Source organism: Nerophis lumbriciformis, linkage group LG21, assembly GCF_033978685.3.
Source record: "Nerophis lumbriciformis linkage group LG21, RoL_Nlum_v2.1, whole genome shotgun sequence".
Lineage (NCBI taxonomy): Eukaryota > Metazoa > Chordata > Actinopteri > Syngnathiformes > Syngnathidae > Nerophis > Nerophis lumbriciformis.
The window spans coordinates 36540001-36562107 of record NC_084568.2 but is presented as its reverse complement, the minus strand read 5'-3'; the positions used below and the strand labels follow the sequence as shown (position 1 = coordinate 36562107).

Below are 22107 nucleotides of genomic sequence, written 5' to 3'. Positions count from 1 at the left end.
ATTATAGGGATGGAACTGAAAAGTTGCACTTTTTCACCCCTGCTGTCAGATTGCAAAGCTAATGTTATTAAAAAAAAAAAAAAAAAGTGATATTCTTAGGCCTGCTGTATTATTATACTGTATGATTATGTTGTGACTTTGCATGGCCAGCTGGGTTGCACATAAAGTATAGGTCACTAGTCCCAGAATTCCTGCGGCCCGAGCCCGGATGCCTGCAACACTTTGTTCTTCTCACTTTGGCTTCCCTGACCTCTTCCCGTCCTCCATCTTTGTTTCCCACCGCCCTGGCCACGCTCAAACGCATCACGCAAACACAGCGAGGAAACGAGGAAGGTTTGCGGCAGATGCGATTTAGAGTAGTCTGTGTGCAGCTTGCACGCCGTACGCACCGGGTTTTCGCTGGGCTTCACGATGTCCCGGCGCATGTTGGTAATTGATGCTCTCCGCAGTGAACCGCAGCTCCCGAGAGCACTCATGCGGCCCCAGGCGCCGTCTTGACGTGAGGCGAGGCACATTTGTCTTTGCAGACAACAATGGATGTGTGTTGACCCATGTTCAGTGTAGTCAGTCGACACTACCGTCCATGCAAGCTGCACACTGACTACTCTCATGTGTATCCAAGTTGAAGTGTTATAGTACAGTCCCGTGGTGCTGACCCCCCCCCCCCCACCCCCGCCATTTCGTCCTGCAAATATTGCGTGTTTATTAAAGCATATTTGACATATTTTGCCGAAACAAATGTTAAATTAAGTCCAACTTTTGTCTTTTATGTACTACAGTGCAGTGTTTGCTTCATTTTCTGTTACAGTGGAACCTTAATTTCTTCAACATGGTTCCTAAATTGAAAAGTTTGTATAGTGAAGCAAAGTCCCCCATAAGAATGAACAATGTGAACATGAATAATCGCTTCACAAAAGTCCCTATTTTAGTAAAAGAATGCTCACTTTTAAGACGCTATAATTGTGTGTGCGTGTATATATATCTACAAAGTATATACTATATGTATATGCACATATATGTGTATGTATGTATATAATATATATATATATATACACACACACACAAATGGGGGCCTTTCGATTTTCGAAGGAATCACAATTTTTATTTGCAACAATCAATTTGAAAAAAATCATGGTAAAAAACTGCCTAAATTACACAATTATTAAAAAACTGCTTAAATGACACAGTTATTAAAAACTGCCTAAATGACACGATTTCTTAAAACTGCCTAAATGACACGATTTGAAAACTGCTTAAATGACACAATTTTCAAAAAACTGCCTAAATGACTCGATTAGAATAACTGCTTAAATGACAAGATTAAATTAAATGACAATATTTTTAAAAATGCTTAAATGATACAATTATTTAAAAAACTGACTAAATGACACAATTATTAAAAACTGCTTAAATGACACAAATAAAAACTGCTTAAATGACACAATTCTTTTTTTTTTAAAAACGACCTAAATGACACAATTTAAAAAAAAACTGCTTAAATGACACAATTATTAAAACATTACTTAAATGACACAATTATTTTTTTTTAAATCTACTTAAATGACAATTGTTTGTTTTATACTGCTTAAATGACAGTTATTTAAAAAAAACAACTAAATGAGACAATTTTTTTTTTTAAACTGCTTAAATGACACAATTATTTTAAAAAAATCAACTTAAATGACACTATTTTTTTAAAAACCTGCTTAAATGACACAATTATTTTTTTAAACGTCCTAAATGACACAATTATTTAAAAAACTGCTTAAATAATACAATTATTTTAAGAAAACTGCTTAAATGACACAATTATTTTAAAAAGTACTTCAATGACACAATTATTTAAAACACTGCTTAAATAACACAATTATTATAAAAACAAATGTGTCCATACTACTGAATAATGTTAGTTTCATCACGTCACATGCCAACGCCCTCCATTTAATTAGCACCTACTAAATTAAAGATTTACGTTGAACTTGACAGAAGACAAGTTGTGCCTCACGAGAGCAGCTGATTGTTTTGAAAGAGTCATCCTCCAAGTCACAAAAGGGGGGTCCGGGGGGGGGCGGAGAACACAAGCCAGCTTTGTGTTATCCCAACATGGAAATAATTACTCCCATTTTTCTCCCTGCTCTCCACTTGGGCTAGAGGCTGATTAAAAGAGTGTAAGGAATACTCGCTTCTTGGTGGTTCTGGGACCCTTGCAGTCGCTCCTGGAAAGGGAGACCCTCAGGATTGGTGTCGGGTTATTACTGTACTTTTTTGCTTGTCTAAGCAGTTTTTTCAATGATGGAGAAATGAGAAAGGGGGCAAAAAAAGCGAGTTGGAGGTGATGCTGTTTGGACAGATTGGAGGATTCAAGGAGATACAGGAAGCGACTATTAAAAGAATATGAGGTATTTGCGGAATGGAAGTGAAGAAAGACGTGCCGATTAACGACGAGGGGCCGGATTGGGCACAAGAAAGTTATTTTGAAGTGGGGCAGTGGGGCAGGACGTGATTAAAAGCCCCAACAGTAAATCTCACAAAGTGCAAACTTTATTGTCATTGTACTTAAAAAGTAAAAAAAAATTATATATATATATATATTTATTTATTTATTACAGCAGGGAAAGATTCATATGGCCCCATTCCTGAATGGATCTCGCGTGAGAGGAAGAGGGGGGGCCAGTGGGGTTAATCATTTTGCAATGCGGGCTGCTGAAAATGACGGAAAGCGCTGTGGTCAAAGTTGGAATAGCAAATAAAACACATTTGCAGATATTCAACACTCTACTGCCATCTGGCGGCTAAAGTGGATAGTTTTGTCACGTTTCATGTGTCAGGTAAATCGTGACGAATGGGGCCATACGAATGCCCTTCCTACTGTATATATTTGTGTTTATTAACTGGGTCGGAGGTGGTGAGGACTCTCCGACTTTCCGAGTAGGAAATCTGACCTCGGCTCGGAACTTTTAAATTCTGACATCCCAGTACAAATTGAATACACCATTTTATTAGCATGGTAGCTTTTTAGCCAATTTTTGGTGGTGTACACTTTGGAGTCAAATATTAGTTGACCCGACGCATGCTAAATGTTAGCATGTTAGTTTTTTAGCAAATTTTGCAGGCATACATACAACTCCGAGCCAAATATTACTTACTCCACGCATATTTTGAAAACAGTTTTTTCCCCGATCGTTTGAACCGGTTTAAACTTTTCTAAAAAAAAATTGTTTTAATTCTGAAATGGGACGCTGCCAAATGTTTCTGTTCTTGTATTTGAAATACTCAATCTTAAAATAAAATTAAAAAAAATAAAACTATATATATATATATATATATATATATATATATATAAAAAATTTTTTTTAATTTTATTATTAACTTGGTCGGGGCTGGTGAGTCCTTTCAAAGTAGAAAATCTGACCTCGTGGGGCGTTTCAGTTGAATTTTCCGACGGGGAACTCCAAATTTCTGACATCCCGATATTTTTTATTTATTTGAAGAATATATATACATATATATATATATATATATATATATATATATATATATATATATATATATATATATATATATATATATATTATATACACACACAAATATCCATCCATCCATTTTCTACGGCTTATTCCCTTTGGGGTCGCGGGGGGCGCTGGAGCCTATCTCAGCTACATATATGTGTGTGTGTATATATATTTGTGTGTGTGTATATATTATATGTATATACATACACACATGTATGTATATATATATATACATACATACATATATATACATACATGTGTGTATGTGTATATATATATATATATCTATATATATATATATATATATATATATATATACATACATGTGTGTATGTATATACATATAATATATACACACACAAATATATATATATATATATATATATATATATATATTTGTGTGTGTATATATTATATGTATATACATACACACGTGTGTATATATGTGTGTGTGTGTGTGTGTGTGTGTGTGTGTGTGTATATATTACATGTATATACATACACACGTGTGTGTGTGTGTATGTATGTATATATATATATATATATATATATATATATATATATATGTATGTGTATATATATATGTATGTATATACATGTGTGTGTGTATATATATGTACATATATGTGTGTGTACGTATATATATGTACATATATGTGTGTGTACACATATATATATATATATATATATATATATATATATTATACACACACACACAGTGTATATTTATGTATTTGTTTTTAGGATCAAATGTGAGAGGACTTTTTAATCACACAAACAAATTGAGTAAACATGTTGTCATGTTGCAAATGAACGAGTATGACAACATGCTTATGTTATGAGTTATGTGAGAATTATGACTAAGCGTCGCGGCCTCATAATTACTGGCATCAGGTAAACAACCTGACAATAACAAGGAAACACCACAACAAATTCCTTTTTAATCTCACGTAGTTTTAATCATTTACTCTCCCGTGTTCTGGAACGCCCCCCCCCCCCCAGTTGTTGGATTAGGATTTGGCTCAGATTAAAACGGTTGGATGAGAAAAGCAGTAATGAGAACCTCAGCTGTTCTGGAATAATCTGTGACTTGACAATCCCAGTCTCCATTCAACTCCCAGGCCCATCGGGACACACCTCGCCTCCGCCTGCTCCGATAAATATAGCCAGGTTATATTTATATTTATATTTATGTCCGCCCGACTGCTGGTCTCTGTTTCCAAGTGCAGCAGGGAAGGGAAAGACCGGAGAGCAGGACTCGTGATCCTGGTCCGAGAGTGTGGTGATGACGCGGGGGCGTTTGGCAGCACACACCCGGGACCATTGCGGGTCAAAGCCGGTGATAGCACACAGGTGCGAGATGCTAACTCAACGCTTCTGACTCACGGTTCATTTCAAAACAGAGACGAGCTACATTTGCCCTGGGAAATAAATATAATATAATAATAATATATAAAATATAATCTTATTCACCTCATTCATCCATTTCTTTATTCTCATAAAAGTCCCACACTAAATGATAAATAAATGATAAATGGGTTGTACTTGTATAGCGCTTTTCTACCTTCAAGGTACTCAAAGCGCTTTGACACTACTTCCACATTTACCCATTCACACACACATTCACACACTGATGGAGGGAGCTGCCATGCAAGGCGCTAACCAGCACCCATCAGGAGCAAGGGTGAAGTGTCTTGCTCACTACCAGGAATTATAAATTTTCCAGGACAAATTTTTTTATTTTTTTATTTCCCCGGATTTCCTGCTTTTCAGTCGCATTTATTTGCCAATTTCTCGACCGTTTCAAAACATTTCAAACTCGGAAATTACAAATTCACAATACAAATGAAAGGCACCATTACATTAGCATGTTAGCTTTTTGGCTAATGTCTGCTGGTTTACACCTCTGAGCCAAATATTTGTTGACCTGACGCATGCTAACTGTTAGCATGCTAGCTTTTTAGCAGATTTGCCAACCTCTGAGCCAAACATTTCTTACTTCTTAACCTGCTATCTTATAAAACAGTTTCCCCTACTGCTGTGAACCAGTTTGAATTTCTCGAAAAATTGTGCGATTCTGAACACGGACGCTACCAAATGTTTCTGTTCTTGCATTAAAAATACTGACCCTTAAAACAACAATCTGTGCAATGCAGTAACGTACAATGTATTTAATTTATTTATGACTATTTTACATGTTTTGTATTTCTATTTGCGATGCACTGATGGATGCTACCTACGTTTTAGTTAACCATGATCATAAACAGATTCTATTCTACTTGTTTTTTGCCTACATGCCTCAGTCAAATTTTGTTACAGCATATTCTTATTTCATGCATGCTAACTTTTTAACATGCTAACACTAACATGTTAGTATGCCAGCTTTTCATATATGTTGTTACTTGATGCTACCTGGCTAGTATGCTAACTGTTAGCATTTCAGTTTGGATTCAAACTTGTTTTTTAATGCCGGGACTTGATTGACACCGTGGCAAAAGTTCATTATTCAACGTTATTGTCATAGGAAGTAAAGCAGAATGATCAAACTGGCCGACTGACTTTATTTTAAGATGTGTCGTGAAGCCTGATTTGTCGTTTTTCTTTCTACAAATCTGTCTCCTGTGAAGTGGTGTCTTGTCTCCAAAGTTAGGGAGATGATGCGTTTTTCTCGCGTTTGGTGGGCAGTGGATGACCGACAAGAGGGTTCACTCCGTTTATTACATTCCGCAAAGAGTGAACCCTCTTGCTACAAGAAAAATGCATGAACTTTACAATTTAATTCATCCTTCGGTTACTAATTATCAATTTTTCTATTTTTAATCCTTTTTTTTTTTTTTTTAGATCTTGGGTTAGTTAGCAACGGACTTTGGTTAAACTTTCAGGAAACGTCAGAAATGGAATAAGGAACAAGTCGTTCGATTTTGATCCGGATTCAAGGCTTTTTAAAGTCTCTTGGAGGCCAGCTCGGAGCACCTGCTATCTGAAGTCCGTGTGAGCGTGCTCATAAACATCAATTATTTTAAGATGTGTCGTGAAGCCTGATTTATAGTTTTCTTTCTACAAATCTGTCTCCTCTGAAGTGGTCTCTCGTCTCCAAAGTTAGGGAGACGATGCATTTTTCTCGCGTTTGGCGGGCAGTGGATGACCGACAAGAGGGTTCACTCTGTTTATTACATTCCGCAAAGAGTGAACCCTCTTGCTACAAGAAAAATGCATGAACTTTACAATTTAATACATCCTTCGGTGACTAATTATCCATTTTTCTATTTTGAATCCATAATTCTTTCTTTTAAATCTTGGGTTAGTTAGCAACGGATTTTGGTTAAACTTTCAGGAAACGTCAGAAATGGAATAAGGAACAAGTCGTTCGATTTTGATCCAGATTCCAGGCTTTTTAAAGTCTCTTGGAGGTCAGCTCTGAGCACCTGCTATCTGAAGTCCGGGTGAGCGTGCTCATAAACATCAATTATTTTAAGATGTGTCGTGAAGCCTGATTTGTAGTTTTTCTTTCTACAAATCTGTCTCCTGTGAAGTGGTGTCTTGTCTCCAAAGTTAGGGAGACGATGCATTTTTCTCGCGTTTGGCGGGCAGTGGATGACCGACAAGAGGGTTCACTCTGTTTATTACATTCCGCAAAGAGTGAACCCTCTTGCTACAAGAAAAATGCATGAACTTTACAATTTAATTCATCCTTCGGTTACTAATTATCAATTTTTCTATTTTTAATCCATCATTTTTTTTTTATCTTGGGTTAGTTAGCAACTTAGCTCAAAAAGCTACGAGTGGATTTTGGTTAAACTTTCAGGAAACGTCAGAAATGGAATTAGGAGCAAGTCGTTCGATTTTGATCCGGATTCAAGACTTTTTAAAGTCTCTTCCAGGCCAGCTCGGAGCACCTGCTATCTGCAGTCCGTGTGAGCGTGCTCATAAACATCAATGCCAGTGGTGTACAGATATATTCTCATGCACCTGGTCTCCAACTCCGCAGGGTATCGAGTTACGACAATGTAATGGAGCGACTCTGACGCACAATGTTCTGCAGTGTTACCTTGCGCCGAGCAATAGCAGATGCCGGGCGCCGTCGGTGGGGTTTTTTTAGCGACAAGTTAAATTCAACGTATACCCTAAACACTCGTGTTTAACTTTGAAGTCCTAGCGCCTTTATTGGCAACCCCCCGCACACGTTAATTCTCTGGCGTTTTAGAGCAGAGCCACATCACAAAGGGCCCTCCCATTGTTTGCGCTCATGCTGAAACCCCCCAGATGGAAAGTTCTTTCACTTTACAAGCTCAAACAAGGGTGTGAAACATAGTGGAGACCTAACTTTTTAAGGGGGTTGTCGGTCCACAGCACGCAAAAGATGAGCAACATTTCCCTGTCAAACTCATTTGTATTGAGGGCCACATGGCTGCACTCAGAGGGCCACATGGCTGCACTCAGAGGGCCACATGTAAGATATATGAATATAAACGTATAGTAGCCCTGTTACACAACTTGTAAAGGTTTTTACAGGTCGATGGATAACTTGCTTTGAAATTGAAAGTCAAGCAGATATTGTTTAAGTTTATTTTTGATGAACATAAAAAAAGGCACGGGGCCACTTTAAAATTATGTGGAGGGCCATTTTAAATAAATAATAAAATAATGTAGCGTGCCACGGTAAAATTTAGGGATGGTCCACCTTAAAATAAAGTGATAATCGACAGTAAAATGATGTGGTGGGCCACGAAAAATTATTCGGCAGGCAACTTTAAAAATTGTGGCTGGACACGCAAAATATGTGGCGGGCCAAGTTAGAATTATGTGGAGGGCCATTTTAAATGACGTGGCGGACCCAATAAAATAATGTAGCGTGCCACGGTAACATTTTGGGACGGGCCACGTTAAAATAAAATGATAATCCACGGGAAAAATTATGTGGTGGGCCACAAAAAATGATTCGGAATGCGATTTAAAAAAATGTGTCTGGACACGCAAAAGATGTGGCGGGCCACTTTAAAATGATGTGGAGGTCCATTTTAAAATGATGTGGAGGGACACTTTAAAATTATGTGGAGGGCCATTTTAAATGATGTGGCGGACCCAATGAAATAATGTAGCGTGCCACTGTAACATTTTGGGACAGACGACCTTAAAATAAAATGATAATTCACAGTAAAATGATGTGGTGGGCCACAAAAAAATGATTCGGCAGGCAACTTTAAAAATTGTGGCTGGACACGCAAAATATGTGGCGGGCCACTTTAAAATTATGTGGAGGGCCATTTTAAATGACGTGGCGTACCCAATAAAATAATGTAGCGTCCCACGGTAACATTTTGGGATGGGCCATATTAAAATAAAATGATAATCCTCGGGAAAAATTATGTGGTGGGCCACAAAAAATGATTCGGCAGGCGACTTTAAAAAATGTGGCTGGACACGCAAAAGATGTGGCGGGCCAGTTTAAAAGGATGTGGAGGTCCATTTTAAAATGACGTGGAGGGACACTTTAAAATTATGTGGAGGTCCATTTTAAATGATGTGGCGGACCCAATGAAATAATGTAGCGTGCCACTGTAACATTTTGGGACGGGCCACCTTAAAATAAAATGATAATTCACAGTAAAATGATGTGGTGGGCCACAAAAAAATGATTCGGCAGGCAACTTTAAAAATTGTGGCTGGACACGCAAAATATGTGGCGGGCCACTTTAAAATTATGTGGAGGGCCATTTTAAATAATGTGGCGTACCCAATAAAACAATGTAGCGTCCCACGGTAACATTTTGGGATGGGCCATATTAAAATAAAATGATAATCCACGGGAAAAATTATGTGGTGGGCCACAAAAAATGATTCGGCAGGTGACTTTAAAAAATGTGGCTGGACACGCAAAAGAAGTGGCGGGCCACTTTAAAAGGATGTGGAGGTCCATTTTAAAATGACGTGGAGGGACACTTTAAAATTATGTGGAGGGCCATTTTAAATGAGGTGGCGGAACCAATGAAATAATGTAGCGTGTCACGGTAACATTTTGGGACGGGCCACCTTAAAATAAAATGATAATCCACAGTAAAATGATGTGGTGGGCCACAATGATTCGGCAGGCCACAATAAAAATTGTGGCTAGACACGCAAAATATGTGCCGGGCCACTTTAAAATGATGTGGAGGGCGACTTTAAAATTATGTGGAGGGCCATTTTAAATAATGTGGCGGACCCAATAAAATAATGTAGCGGGCCATTATAAAATGAAATGCCGGACCGCTTTAAATGATGTGGCGGGACACTTTAGAATTATGTGGCGTGCCACTTTAAATTTATGGGACGGGCCAAATTCAAATTATGTGGCGGCCCACAATAAAATGATGTGGTGAGCCACGATAAAATGTGGCCGTACAGAATAAAATGATATGGCGCAGCACAATAAAATGATATTAAAATACCAATGATTGTCACACACACTAGGTGTGGCGAAATTATTCTCATTACCCTCGATCACCCCCTGGGAGGGGAGCAGTGAGCAGCAGCGGTGGCCGCGCCCGGGAATCATTTTTGGTGATTTAACCTCCAATTCCAACCCATGATGCTGAGTGCCAAGCAGGGAGGTAATGGCTCCCATTTTTATAGTATTTGGTATGACTCGGCCGGGGTTTGAACTCACAACCTATGGCACACCACATTAGAATGATGTGGCCCACGGGCCTTCGGTTTGACACCTGTGCTGTAGAGACTATTCTCACTTTATAGAAGTCTTAAAAACAATCCTCTTTGTTCTGTTCCTCAGCTCGACGACTGTGCACTCCAGCTTTCCCCCAATGGCACCTACCTGGACCTGGAGTCTTCTCTGGCCGAGCAGAGGGACGAGCTGGAGGGCTTCCAGCAGGATGACACAGGGTGAGGCGGCCTCTCCATGTCTACCAAACACCTGTCATCCATTGACACCATGCAATACATCTCCCTTAAAAACTCACATTTCCCACATTCTTATAGCATAGGAAAGAATCCTAAGCAGGTTCATAAGGATTTCTCTGCCGTTCATGGAAAGTATGAAGAAGCTCCTTTCACCATTGCTAGTTTAGTTTGCCTGACTCATATTTCTGACTCACACACCACATGGTGGCGCTGTTACCCCCGTACTGTCGGATTGACTTGAAAATATCGCACGCAGCTCAATGTGCTCTATAAAAATCTACCACTGTAACTTGACGATGTTTAGCCGAATCGCCACAAAATTTGGTACTCACTGGTGTTGTCCTGATACCAATACCGGTATCAAAATTATTTTGATACTTTTCGATACTTTCTGATACTTTTCGATATTTTTCTGTACTTTTCTAAATAAAGGGGACCACAAAAAAATAGCATTATTGGCTTTATTTGAACAAAAAATGTTAGGGTACATAAACATATGTTTATTATTGTAATTTATTCCATCCATCCATCTTCTTCCGCTTATCCGAGGTCGGGTCGCGGGGGCAGCAGCCTAAGCAAGGAAGCCCAGACTTCCCTCTCCCCAGCCACTTCGTCCAGCTCTTCCTGTGGGACCCCGAGGCGTTCCCAGGCCAGCCGGGAGACATAGTCTTCCCAACGTGTCCTGGGTCTTCCCCGCGGCCTCCTACCGGTCGGACGTGCCCTAAACACCTCCCTAGGGAGGCGTTCGGGTGGCATCCTGACCAGATGCCCGAACCACCTCATCTGGCTCCTCTCAATGTGGAGGAGCAGCGGCTTTACTTTGAGCTCCCCCCGGATGGCAGAGCTTCTCACCCTATCTCTAAGGGAGAGCCCCGCCACCCGGCGGAGGAAACTCATTTCGGCCGCTTGTACCCGTGATCTTGTCCTTTCGGTCATAACCCAAAGCTCATGACCATAGATTTAGTCCTTAAATAAAATAGACATCTTGTCTTTTAGTAGTAAATAAACAAACAAAGGCTCCTAATTAGTCTGCTGACGTATGCAGTAACATATTGTGTCATTTATACACCTATTATTTTGTACACATTATGAGGGACAAACTGTAAAAATTAATTATTAATCTACTTGTTCATTTACTGTTAATATCTGCTTACTTTCTCTTTTAACATGTTCTATCTACACTTCTGTTAAAATGTAATAATCACTTATTCTTCTCTTGTTTGATACTTTACATTAATTTTGGATGATACCACACATTTAGGTATCAATCCGATACCAAGTAGTTCCAGGATCATACATTGGTCATATTTAAAGTCCTCATGGGTCCAGGGACATATTTACTGACTTTATACACATAATATGAATTTAAAAAAAAAACGAAAGAAGATGTTGTGATGCCAAAAAATATCGACGTAAATATAGTAGTATCGACGAGATACGTGCCTGTACTTGGTATCATTACAGTGGATGTCAGGTGTAGATCCACTAATGGCGTTTGTTTACATTATAATGCCGGTGAGCTACGGTGTGTAGTGAAGCATGTTTAACTATTCCTCGTCCTGCAGTGATAATGTTACTTGTAAAAAACGTACTTAATTAGTTGCCATGGAGACCAGGATTAGTGATTTAGAAGTAGCTTAAACACTGCTGACGGCAGATAGCCGCTAGCTAGCTAGTCTTAAAGTACCTCTTCCTGAGGGTGTTTCAGTGTTATAACTTCACCTTTATCTTTACACCAAAATGCGTCCATTCTCCCTTTTCTGTCTACACACTGTGTCTGCTTGCAAGTACTGTGTGTGTGGGCGCTGCCGAACATACTCCTCTTTTTGTAAAACCAGCAATGTCATGATATGACGACGACGCGGGCGCGGGTGGGTGCGGTACCGGTACGTTTCAGAGGCCGTATAGTACTGAAAATGATCCATTAGTAGGGATGTACGATAATGGCTTTTTGCCGATATCCGATATTGTCCAACTCTTTAATTACCGATATCAACCCATATATACAGTCGTGGAATCAACACATTATTATGCCTAATTTGAACAACCAGGTATGGTGAAGATAAGGTCTTTTTTTTTTTTAATTATAAAATAAGATAAATAAATTAAAAACATTTTCTTGAATAAAAAAGAAAGTAAAACAATATAAAAACAGTTACATAGAAACTAGTAATTAATGAAAATTAGTAAAGTGAAGTGTTAAAGGTTAGTACTATTAGTGGACCAGCAGCACGCACAATCATGTGTGCTTACGGACTGTATCCCTTGCAGACTGTATTGATATATATTGATATATAATGTAGGAACCACAATATTAATAACAGAAAGAAACAACCCTTTTGTGTGAATGAGTGTAAATGGGGGAGGAAGGTTTTTTGGGTTTGTGCACTAATTGTAAGTGTATCTTGTGTTTTTTATGTTGATTTAATAAAAAAAACAATTACAAAAAAAAACAACACCGATAAAAAAAAAAATGATACCGATAATTTCCGATATTACATTTTAACGCATTTATCGGCCGATAATATTGGCAGGCCGATATCATCGGACATCTCTATCCATTAGTATCGCGGTACTATACTAATACCGGTATACAGTACAACCCAAGTACGCACCTTTTGTACGAGTGTCAAACACATGTCTGCAAAGTTTGATAGAGATTGGTTGAAAACATCAAGCAAAATGTCTCCACAGGGGCACAGGCGGAATTAGCAACTAACTAGTCTAATGATGATACAACTTGGAGGATATCTGTATTACATGTACGCCAACATATCTTCTAAAGCATGTTGGCCACAACACATGGACTGATATCATTTGATGATTATGGTTCATCAAATGATATATATGGTATGATCAGTGTCAGAGCTTGGTCCGCATTGCCGGCAGTAAGTCGAACACGTTTCCGGTGAGGGTTGGACTCCGCCAAGGCTGCCCTTTGTCACACATTCTCTTCATAACTTTTATGGACAGAATTTCTAGGCGCAGTCAAGGCGTTGAGGGGATCTGGTTTGGTGGCTGCAGGATTAGGTCTCTGCTTTTTCAACATGATGTGGTCCTGATGGCTTCATCTGGCCAGGATCTTCAGCTCTCGCTGGATCGGTTCGCAGCAGAGTGTGAAGCGACTGGGATGAGAATCAGCACCTCCAAGTCCGAGTCCATGGTTCTCGCCCGGAAAAGGGTGGAGTGCCATCTCCGGGTTGGGGAGGAGATCTTGTCCCAAGTGGAGGAGTTCAAGTACCTCGGAGTCTTGTTCACGAGTGAGGGAAGAGTGGATGGTGAGATCGACAGGCGGATCGGCGCGGCATCTTCAGTAATGCGGACGCTGTATCGATCCGTTGTGGTGAAGAAGGAGCTGAGCCGGAAGGCAAAGCTCTCAATTTACCGGTCGATCTACGTTCCCATCCTCACCTATGGTCATGAGCTTTGGGTTATGACCGAAAGGACAAAATCACGGGTACAAGCGGCCGAAATGAGTTTCCTCCGCCGGGTGGTGGGGCTCTCCCTTAGAGATAGGGTGAGAAGCTCTGTCATCCGGGGGGAGCTCAAAGTAAAGCCGCTGCTCCTCCACATCGAGAGGAGCCAGATGAGGTGGTTCGGGCATCTGGTCAGGATGCCACCCGATTGCCTCCCTAGGGAGGTGTTTAGGGCACGTCCGATCGGTAGGAGGCCACGGGGAAGACCCAGGACACGTTGGGAAGACTATGTCTCCTGGCTGGCCTGGGAACGCCTCGGAATCCCCCGGGAGGAGCTGGACGAAGTGGCTGGGGAGAGGGAAGTCTGGGCTTCCCTGCTTAGGCTGCTGCCCCCGGGACCCGACCTCGGATAAGCGGAAGAAAATGGATGGATGGATGGATTATGGTTCACAGGCTAGGGATGATGCCATTATTGAATCCTCTTATCGAACCAATTCCTTATCGATTCTCTAATCGAATCCAGATAGGTTGTTGTGTATGGAAAAAAACATAATACTTGGTTTAACGAAAGCTCACTTTTATTTTTTAAGAAAAAAGTAAAATAAGTAAATATTGACTGTTGTTACCCAAAAAATAAAATAAAATAAATGTTGACTGTTAGTGGCCTTTTAAGTGGGCCACCTAAGAAAGATACATGCAGGGAAATTCCTGCATTCATTTGCATTGTACAGCACTTTACATTTGAAACAAATCTCAGTGTAATGGTGTTTACTATTTGCTCCATTACATGTCAGCTAAATACAATTATTAACCTACTTGTATTCGTCTGTGTTCACCAAGTTGAAGGGGAGGAGATTTTTCACCATTCATTCTTGTTAGCTTGCGAGTAATGTTGTTAGTCTCCTCCTCACTCATCTTGCTGCGCTCTGCGTTGTACCTCGCCATGGTAAATGGTTATACCTCGCCATGGTAAATGGTTGTACCTCGCCATGGTAAATGGGTTAACGCTCTGTGCGACAGAGCAAACACTGCCCTGGTCACTCTGGCTGTCATGAATGTCGTCATCTGGAATAGGATAACGTTAACATTATCTTAATTCACATCTTGCAAGCACTAGTTTATTATACAGACCTGTAAACTCTGGAGTGGTGCTACAAGATACCATTAACGTTATCAGGCACATACATAAAGGCTAACGTTAACGTTACTGTTAGCCACTGACTATGCTTAGGTAACGTTAGTCTAGCTAACATTACTGCAGTCCTGACTGATATATTCGGTAACGTTATTTTAGCCTAAAGGCTACAAGTGAGCAGATATGGAAATGAACCAGCAACAGTTAACGTTAGTTACTCACCAGCACTATCACTGGGACTGCAGGTTGAAGCAGAGGAAGAGGGGCGTGTTTTGTCGTCTCTGTCGCTGCTTCTCCACGTGTCGAAGACGCGACACGTTTCTCTAACTTTCAGGTTATGTACGGCCTGAACGTGTTTCAACATGTTTGTTGCGCTGCTCCCTTTACAGGAAAGCGAAGACTGGCAATAATTGCAGATAGCCGTTTCCTCGTCGAATTTCTTAGTAAAGTGAAGCCATGCCTTGGAGCGTTTTTTCCGGTCCATTGTTGTTGCTGCTTCTGTATCTGCCGCCGAATGACTGAGCTACGACATTTCATGTTCCCAGGGATTTGAATAAAGAACCAAATATTTTTCTTTACTATAGTGGCTTCGATAACGGGAACCGTTTCTCAAAAAGGGATTCGAATCCATGGAATCGGTTCTTTTCTTATCGAACAATCGGGAGAACCGATTTCGAACATCATCCCTATGAGGGGCACTTATTTGCTTTTCTGGTTGACCTATGACATCACATCAAAACATTGGCAGAAATATGACGTTTCTAATGACTATGCTGGTGTAAAATATTTCCGAGATTGTGGCATTAACCTGATACTACTACTGTGAAGGTCCCGGACTTGCTGGGTTGGATGCTGGATCGAAGCCAAGACTGGAAGGAGAGAGTTGTTTTGAAGGGATTTTCAGACAGAGTTAGTAAAGAAAACTGTCGAATGTCTCGAAGTTCATTCAATAAGTTGTGTGGATTGATGGAAAAGACTGATTGTGCCCTGACACTGCTTTAGATCAGGGTTGCTATTGTTGTGTACCAAATTGCCGGAATACAGAGTTGTTGCTAACCAGTTTGGAGTGCACAAATGCACTGTGATGAGGTTTGTGTACGCTTCTCTTCCATCTCACTTGTATCTGTTCTGGAGTCCGAATGAAGCCGTGGTTGTCACTAGAAGACGAAGGCATCGGGTGATCGTCCTTACGTATGGCAGCCGCTACAAATAAGGGATTTATTTTAGAGAAAATTGTGAACCATGTATTCACAAACGGATTATGGATTCAGAGGCCATTGTTCAGACATGAGGGTTTTTCCGAGCCTGCGAGTTGGCCTCCATTGCAGATAAGAGACCTCCAAAACGGCCCCAATTGGAAGCGAGACCAAGACTTGCCCTAGTTTTCCTGCTCGTTGCCCCGCTGGTTCGGTGTTTAGGTGCCCTTTAAATGCGAAAGAAGTGTGTCCATCATGCTTTTGCGACACATTTCAAAACCGAAACGTCTGAAAAACCACCTCATGAGAGCATAAAAATGTTTTAGCGATATTTGAGAGGTTTTTGGAAATATGGGTGTTTCTGTTACCAGTTTCTAATTGGGATATTGAGGTATTTGCGCATTTCTAACTCCACATTTCTGGTGCCGGCGGACTCTTTCCGTTGTTACTCAAGTCAAAGTGTCAATTTCCACCGCTCGTGGAACGTCCCCGACATAGACTTAGACTTAGACAAACTTTATTGATCCACAAGGGAAATTGTTCCACACAGTAGCTCAGTTACAAAGGATAGAAAGGATAATGCTAGGGCTGCAGCTAACGATTATTTTTCTATCGATTAATCTATAGATTATTTTTTTCGATTAATCGGTTAATCTATCGATTATTTTTTCGATTAATCTATAGATTACTTTTCCTTTTACCGATTATTTTTTTAATTTAAAATGAAGAGGAAAAAATAAATGTAGGCCAGTTTTTTCAAAAGGCATGGCTTTTATTTCCAAAAAAAAAAGTATGGCCACTCAGTCAACATTGACAACAACATGACAAAATATTCTGTAACAATGTAAACATTTAAAACTTTTAACATTTAACAAAATTAAAAGTAGCTTATTTGCTTTTTAATGTGCAAATATAAAAGTAAACATCCAGTGCAAATCTTAATATTCTGCAATAGTATAAGCATTTCAAAAGTAAAAGTATTGCTTATTTTGCTTTAAAATGTGCAAAAATAAAGATAAACATCCAATACAAAAAAGTGCAAAACGGAAATATTCTGTAACAGTGTAAACATTTCAACAAAAGTAAAAGTATTGCTTATTTGCTAAAATGTGCAAAAATAAAGCTAAACATCCAATACAAAAAAGTGTACAGTGTAAACATTTCAACAAAAGTAAAAGTATTGCTTATTTTGCTTAATAACACAACAATGATAGTATGATTAAAGTGAAAGTTAATTGTTCGTTTGTACATAGTATATGTAACTGTTAATGTTGTAAAAGGTATTTGCACAACTAATTAACGTTAGCGTTTGTGACACGTCTTGTGCCGTGGGGTTCTTTCAGGACTGACAGACTGAACGCCAGACGGCTTTGTCAGGTTTACAATCTTTTAATTTTACACAAAGTCTTTTCTCTTCCAACTCTTTTCTCTTTCTTTCCTCGCTTTTCGGCTCCTCTTCCTCGCTCGCTCGTCGTCCCCTGTCTCTGGCTCTCCTCCTCTCTCGCTCCACGTCAGCTTCACTTTGGCTCCTTCCAGTCTCTCTTCCCTCTCTCTCTGCTGCTCCCCTTTTCTTCAGCGAGAGGAGATTGGATGATCGTGCCCAGGTGCGCGATTGCGGCATCGCTCCCGGCGCGCCCCGCCTCGCCGCTCGCTCGCCGCCGCCGCCTCTCCACAGCGTTAAAGAGGAGCGCGTCTTTGTAAACACTGAACAGGCACGCCAAACGCGCCTCTCAGAGCGAAACGGTGCTTTAGTTTATGAATTTACAACGCAGATACAAATGACACATTCATGTTTTTGTGTAATGATGACAACGTATACGCACGCGGACGATTGACTAGTTGATGGTGATGGCAAGAACGCTGTCGGGTGTTTTCTTTTCAAATGTTCGTTCATAGCCGTTGTGCTGCTATGATAGGCCATTTCCGCTCGACACAGTGTGCATACAACAACATTATTAGGCCGTTTATTGAAATACTCCCACACTTTTGACGACTTTTGGCGTGCTTTTTTCCCCTCGCTCTCATCGTCTGCTTTGCACTCCGCCATGACAGTAGTGTGACGTAAATATGCGACGCGCCGACGCACAAAAACGGCGTCGACGTATTTACGTAACCGATGACGTAGACTATGTCGACGCGTCGTTTCAGCCTTAGATAATGCACACAAGGACACAAAAAGAGGGCGAAAACAAAAGGTATAAAGTAGACTAAAAATGTACCATAGTAGCAATATAAAATATAACATATGTAATATTTACATATTATATATACTGATATATTATATTTTTATATAATATATACAATATATAACAAATCCCAAATACCGTGTACAATATTACAGTATATGTAACAGCTGTAGCAAAAAGGAAAAAAAGGGCAGCATATCCTGCATAAAATCTACATGATAAACAAAGAGCGGTAGCTAACATAGAAGCGGTAATAGACATATATCATCTATTGCTGTTGCTGTTCCGCATTCCACTGCTAACGAATCAAGAAATCCGTTTAATTTCGCTAAAAACTGCAAGTGTTGGACAGGAAGTCCTGCACAAACACAAACTAAAGTATCCGGTTTACTTTCAAAATAAAATACTCCGTCTTCAGGGCGGCTTGAATTTGACACTTTGAAAGCTCCTAATGGGTGTTGACGGACATTAAGTGAACTTGTGACTTCATTTCATCTTGTTGACACAAATACATGAGAACATGCTGATTCTGGAGGTCCGGAATTAAAGAATAATTTAGGCATATCCCGGGCAGCGAAATGGGGATTTGGAAATTTCGGAGGACTGTTTGTGTGACACGCTCGCTAGGAATGATGTTCCTGTTAAATAAAGTGATTGATCTTCTCCTCTGGAAGGACAGTATACATGTTTTTGTGGTTCGCTTTATTACTTCCTTATCACGTGATTATGGGCGGATTCGGGAGATCTCTCAAAAAGTCTGTGCTATTTGGCTGTTTATACAAAGGCTGGTTTTCAGTGGCATATTCCAGGTGTGTTAATTCGACTTTTCAAAAGCCAAACCGGATCAGATTAAGGTGTTTCCATTGCTTGCAGAATGCTTATTTCAAGCCGAACTATTTGAGAAGTCAGACTAATTCAGTGCACGGAAACGTAGTCGGAGTGTTTGCACAGATTTGCGGTACGCGGGTCTCTTTAGTGTGACAAGCGATACAGGACCCACAAAGCTTATGTCACGTCCCCGCTTTGTACGTGTGCATGTTTGTGTGTGTGTGTGCTTTGCGTCGAGATGACAGACACGTGAATCAAGGCGTGGGTTTCTTAAGTGGCTGCCATCTGGAGCAACTGGTTGGTTTGGATTTGTCTCTCTCTCTCTCTGTGTGTGTGTGTGTGTGTGTGTGTGTGTGTGTGTGTGTGTGTGTGTGTGTGTGTGTGTGTGTGTGTGTGTGTGTGTGTGTGTGTGTCTACCCTTCTTGAGACATCAACAAGGAAAAGTACCTTCCACATGAGGTCCGGTGAACAAGTAGGACATAAATCATGATCCCGATAAACGGAAAACCATTGCATCTAATAGAGAATGTCTCATTTGCACCCCTGGTGGTGAAATCTATCAACATTAGGGTGGTCCCAAAAAGGAGGGATTTATCAAAATGACGGTTTTAAAAGTGCTCCCCCCCCCTGGTCGACATATGAAATAACGTGCGTGTAAGAAATTGAAATGCGCCCCCTTTGGCGAAAATTAATAAAACGAATAAAATAAATAAGTATATAGAGACATACAGTAATAACTGGAAGTAAATAATGAAGATTAAAAATCAATTACAAACAAAAAAATTCCCAAAATTTTTTTTACTAAAAGCAGTCTTTTTCTCACAATGAGTCAACTTTTTTCTTATAAAATTGGGAACAATTTCTCATATTGTTTCTGTAATATTGCAATAATTTCTCTTAAAATTACTTTTTCATGCAAAATGGTGACATTTGTCATATAAAATTCTGACTTATCACAATATTTCCAATTTTTTTGTTCTTGTAAAATAGTGACATTTTTTGAGTAAAATAATGACCTTTGCCATAATTTTGCCGAGTAAAATTCAGATTATTATGATAATATTGCCAACATTTTACAGTTTTCTTATCAAATTGTGACTTTCGAGTAAAATGACGACTCTTTTCATAAAATTGCCAAAATGTTAATCTTTTCCTGTAAAATTGCGACTGTTATTGAGTAAAATTCCAACCTTTATCATAATATTGCACAAATGTTCAGTTTTTCTTGTAACATTTTGACTTGGGTTGAGTAAAATTACGACATTTATTATAATGCCAAAATTCAAATTTTTCTTGTGAAATTGTGACCATTATCTTGTGAAATTCCAACTAATTTTTCACCACAAGCTTTTGTATATTTGCATAGTATGTATATATTATTAATGTTGTAAATAGACATCTTTATATAATATGGAAAGGTGGGCCTAAGTAGGTATGGCATTTTTCGAACGTCTCAAGAAGGTGAAAAATGCAAGAGTGTGTGTGAGTGTGCGTGTCTTTCGTTGCGAAGGTCACGACAAAGTGACAGAAGGGATTGAGTCATGCAGTGGGTTGGGTTGGTGCTGACGACAACACACAGGTTTGAGGATGGATGTGTCTTTACAAGCTTGTTGGATGAATGTTGTTGTCGCAGTGTCAAAATAGCAATTGTCCAATCACATTCACTACATCACCAGTGTTTACATGTTTATTGTCCCCGCGGGGACAATAAAGTTGAACCTTGGTGCTCTGTGCGCTTTACAGGTTGGATTCTGCCAAAAAGTAAGGTAATTTCCAAATGCCAGAGTTAGAAAGAAGCATGCGTCACACATCATTCAGACTAAATAATATGGTTGCACAAATAATTGAATTTTAATCAGGGTTACGATTGGTGCTGCCAAAATTAAATGAGTGTGATCATCATGCATATCAAATGATGCACTCCCACGACCCGCGGCGGCAGATAAGCAGCAGCGGCTCGTCTGGAAGTCCCGTGAAGCGGCTCCCGCCCACACCAGAGGCCATTGTGTATGGGCACAGACCTCCATGACCTCCTCGCCGGGCGGCATGAGAAAATTTCCGATTCGTTTCACTTCTGTGGAGTCTTAGGCGCGCGTTAAAGATGCACCGCTGTTATTAAACGGGGGCAGATGTGGATGCTAGCAAAACATGCTGTCTCATGAGCAGGACTAACAGCTAGCTATCATGCTAAATGGAGTCTGAAGACACTTTTACGTCGAGCTGTGCCCCCAATAGGAATTTGTGCACCCCCAGCATCTTCGCATGTTTATGAATCCAGGGAATGCAGAAATGTACATGAGCATTGAAGGACCAAGTACACTACCGTATTTTTCGGAGTATAAGTCGCTTCGGCCGAAAATGCATAATAAAGAAGGAAAAAAACATATAAGTCGCACTGGAGTATAAGTGGCATTTTTTGGGGAAATGTATTTGATAAAAGCCAACAGCAAGAATAGACATTTGAAAGGCAATTTAAAATGAATCAAGAATAGTGAACAACAGGCTGAATAAGTGTAGGTTATATGAGGCATATATAACCAACTGGTATGTTAACGTAACATATTATGGTAAGAGTCATTCAATTAACTATAACATATAGAACATGCTATACAATCTGTCACTCCTAATCGCTAAATCCCATGAAATCTTATACGTCTAGTCTCTTACGTGAATGAGATCAATAATATTATTATTTGATATTTTACGCTAATGCCTTAATAATTTCACACATAAGTCGCTCCGGAGTATAAATCGCACCCCCGGCCAAACTATGAAAAAAACTGCCACTTATAGTCCGAAAAATACGGTAAATAACATTTTTGTATTTTATAATTTATTATACACGTTTCACTATATAAATGATCAACTGTATGATTAGGTCAAGCAAGGATGTCCAAATGAATAGAGTTGAGTTTGTGTTTATTTGGAACATGCATG

General features: G+C 39.7%; 1 protein-coding gene across 4 annotated transcripts in view; it reads left to right on the top strand.

The window, feature by feature from the left end:
* The window catches only part of fhod3a (formin homology 2 domain containing 3a), a 136764-nt gene that overhangs the window by 5377 nt on the left and 109280 nt on the right, over positions 1 to 22107 (top strand). For all 4 annotated transcript variants that reach the window (XM_061982411.2, XM_072915598.1, XM_061982413.2 and 1 more), the window contains one exon: positions 10282 to 10391. In XM_061982411.2, coding sequence (XP_061838395.2) covers positions 10282 to 10391 — 110 coding nt within the window. The remainder of the gene's footprint in view (positions 1 to 10281; positions 10392 to 22107) is intronic.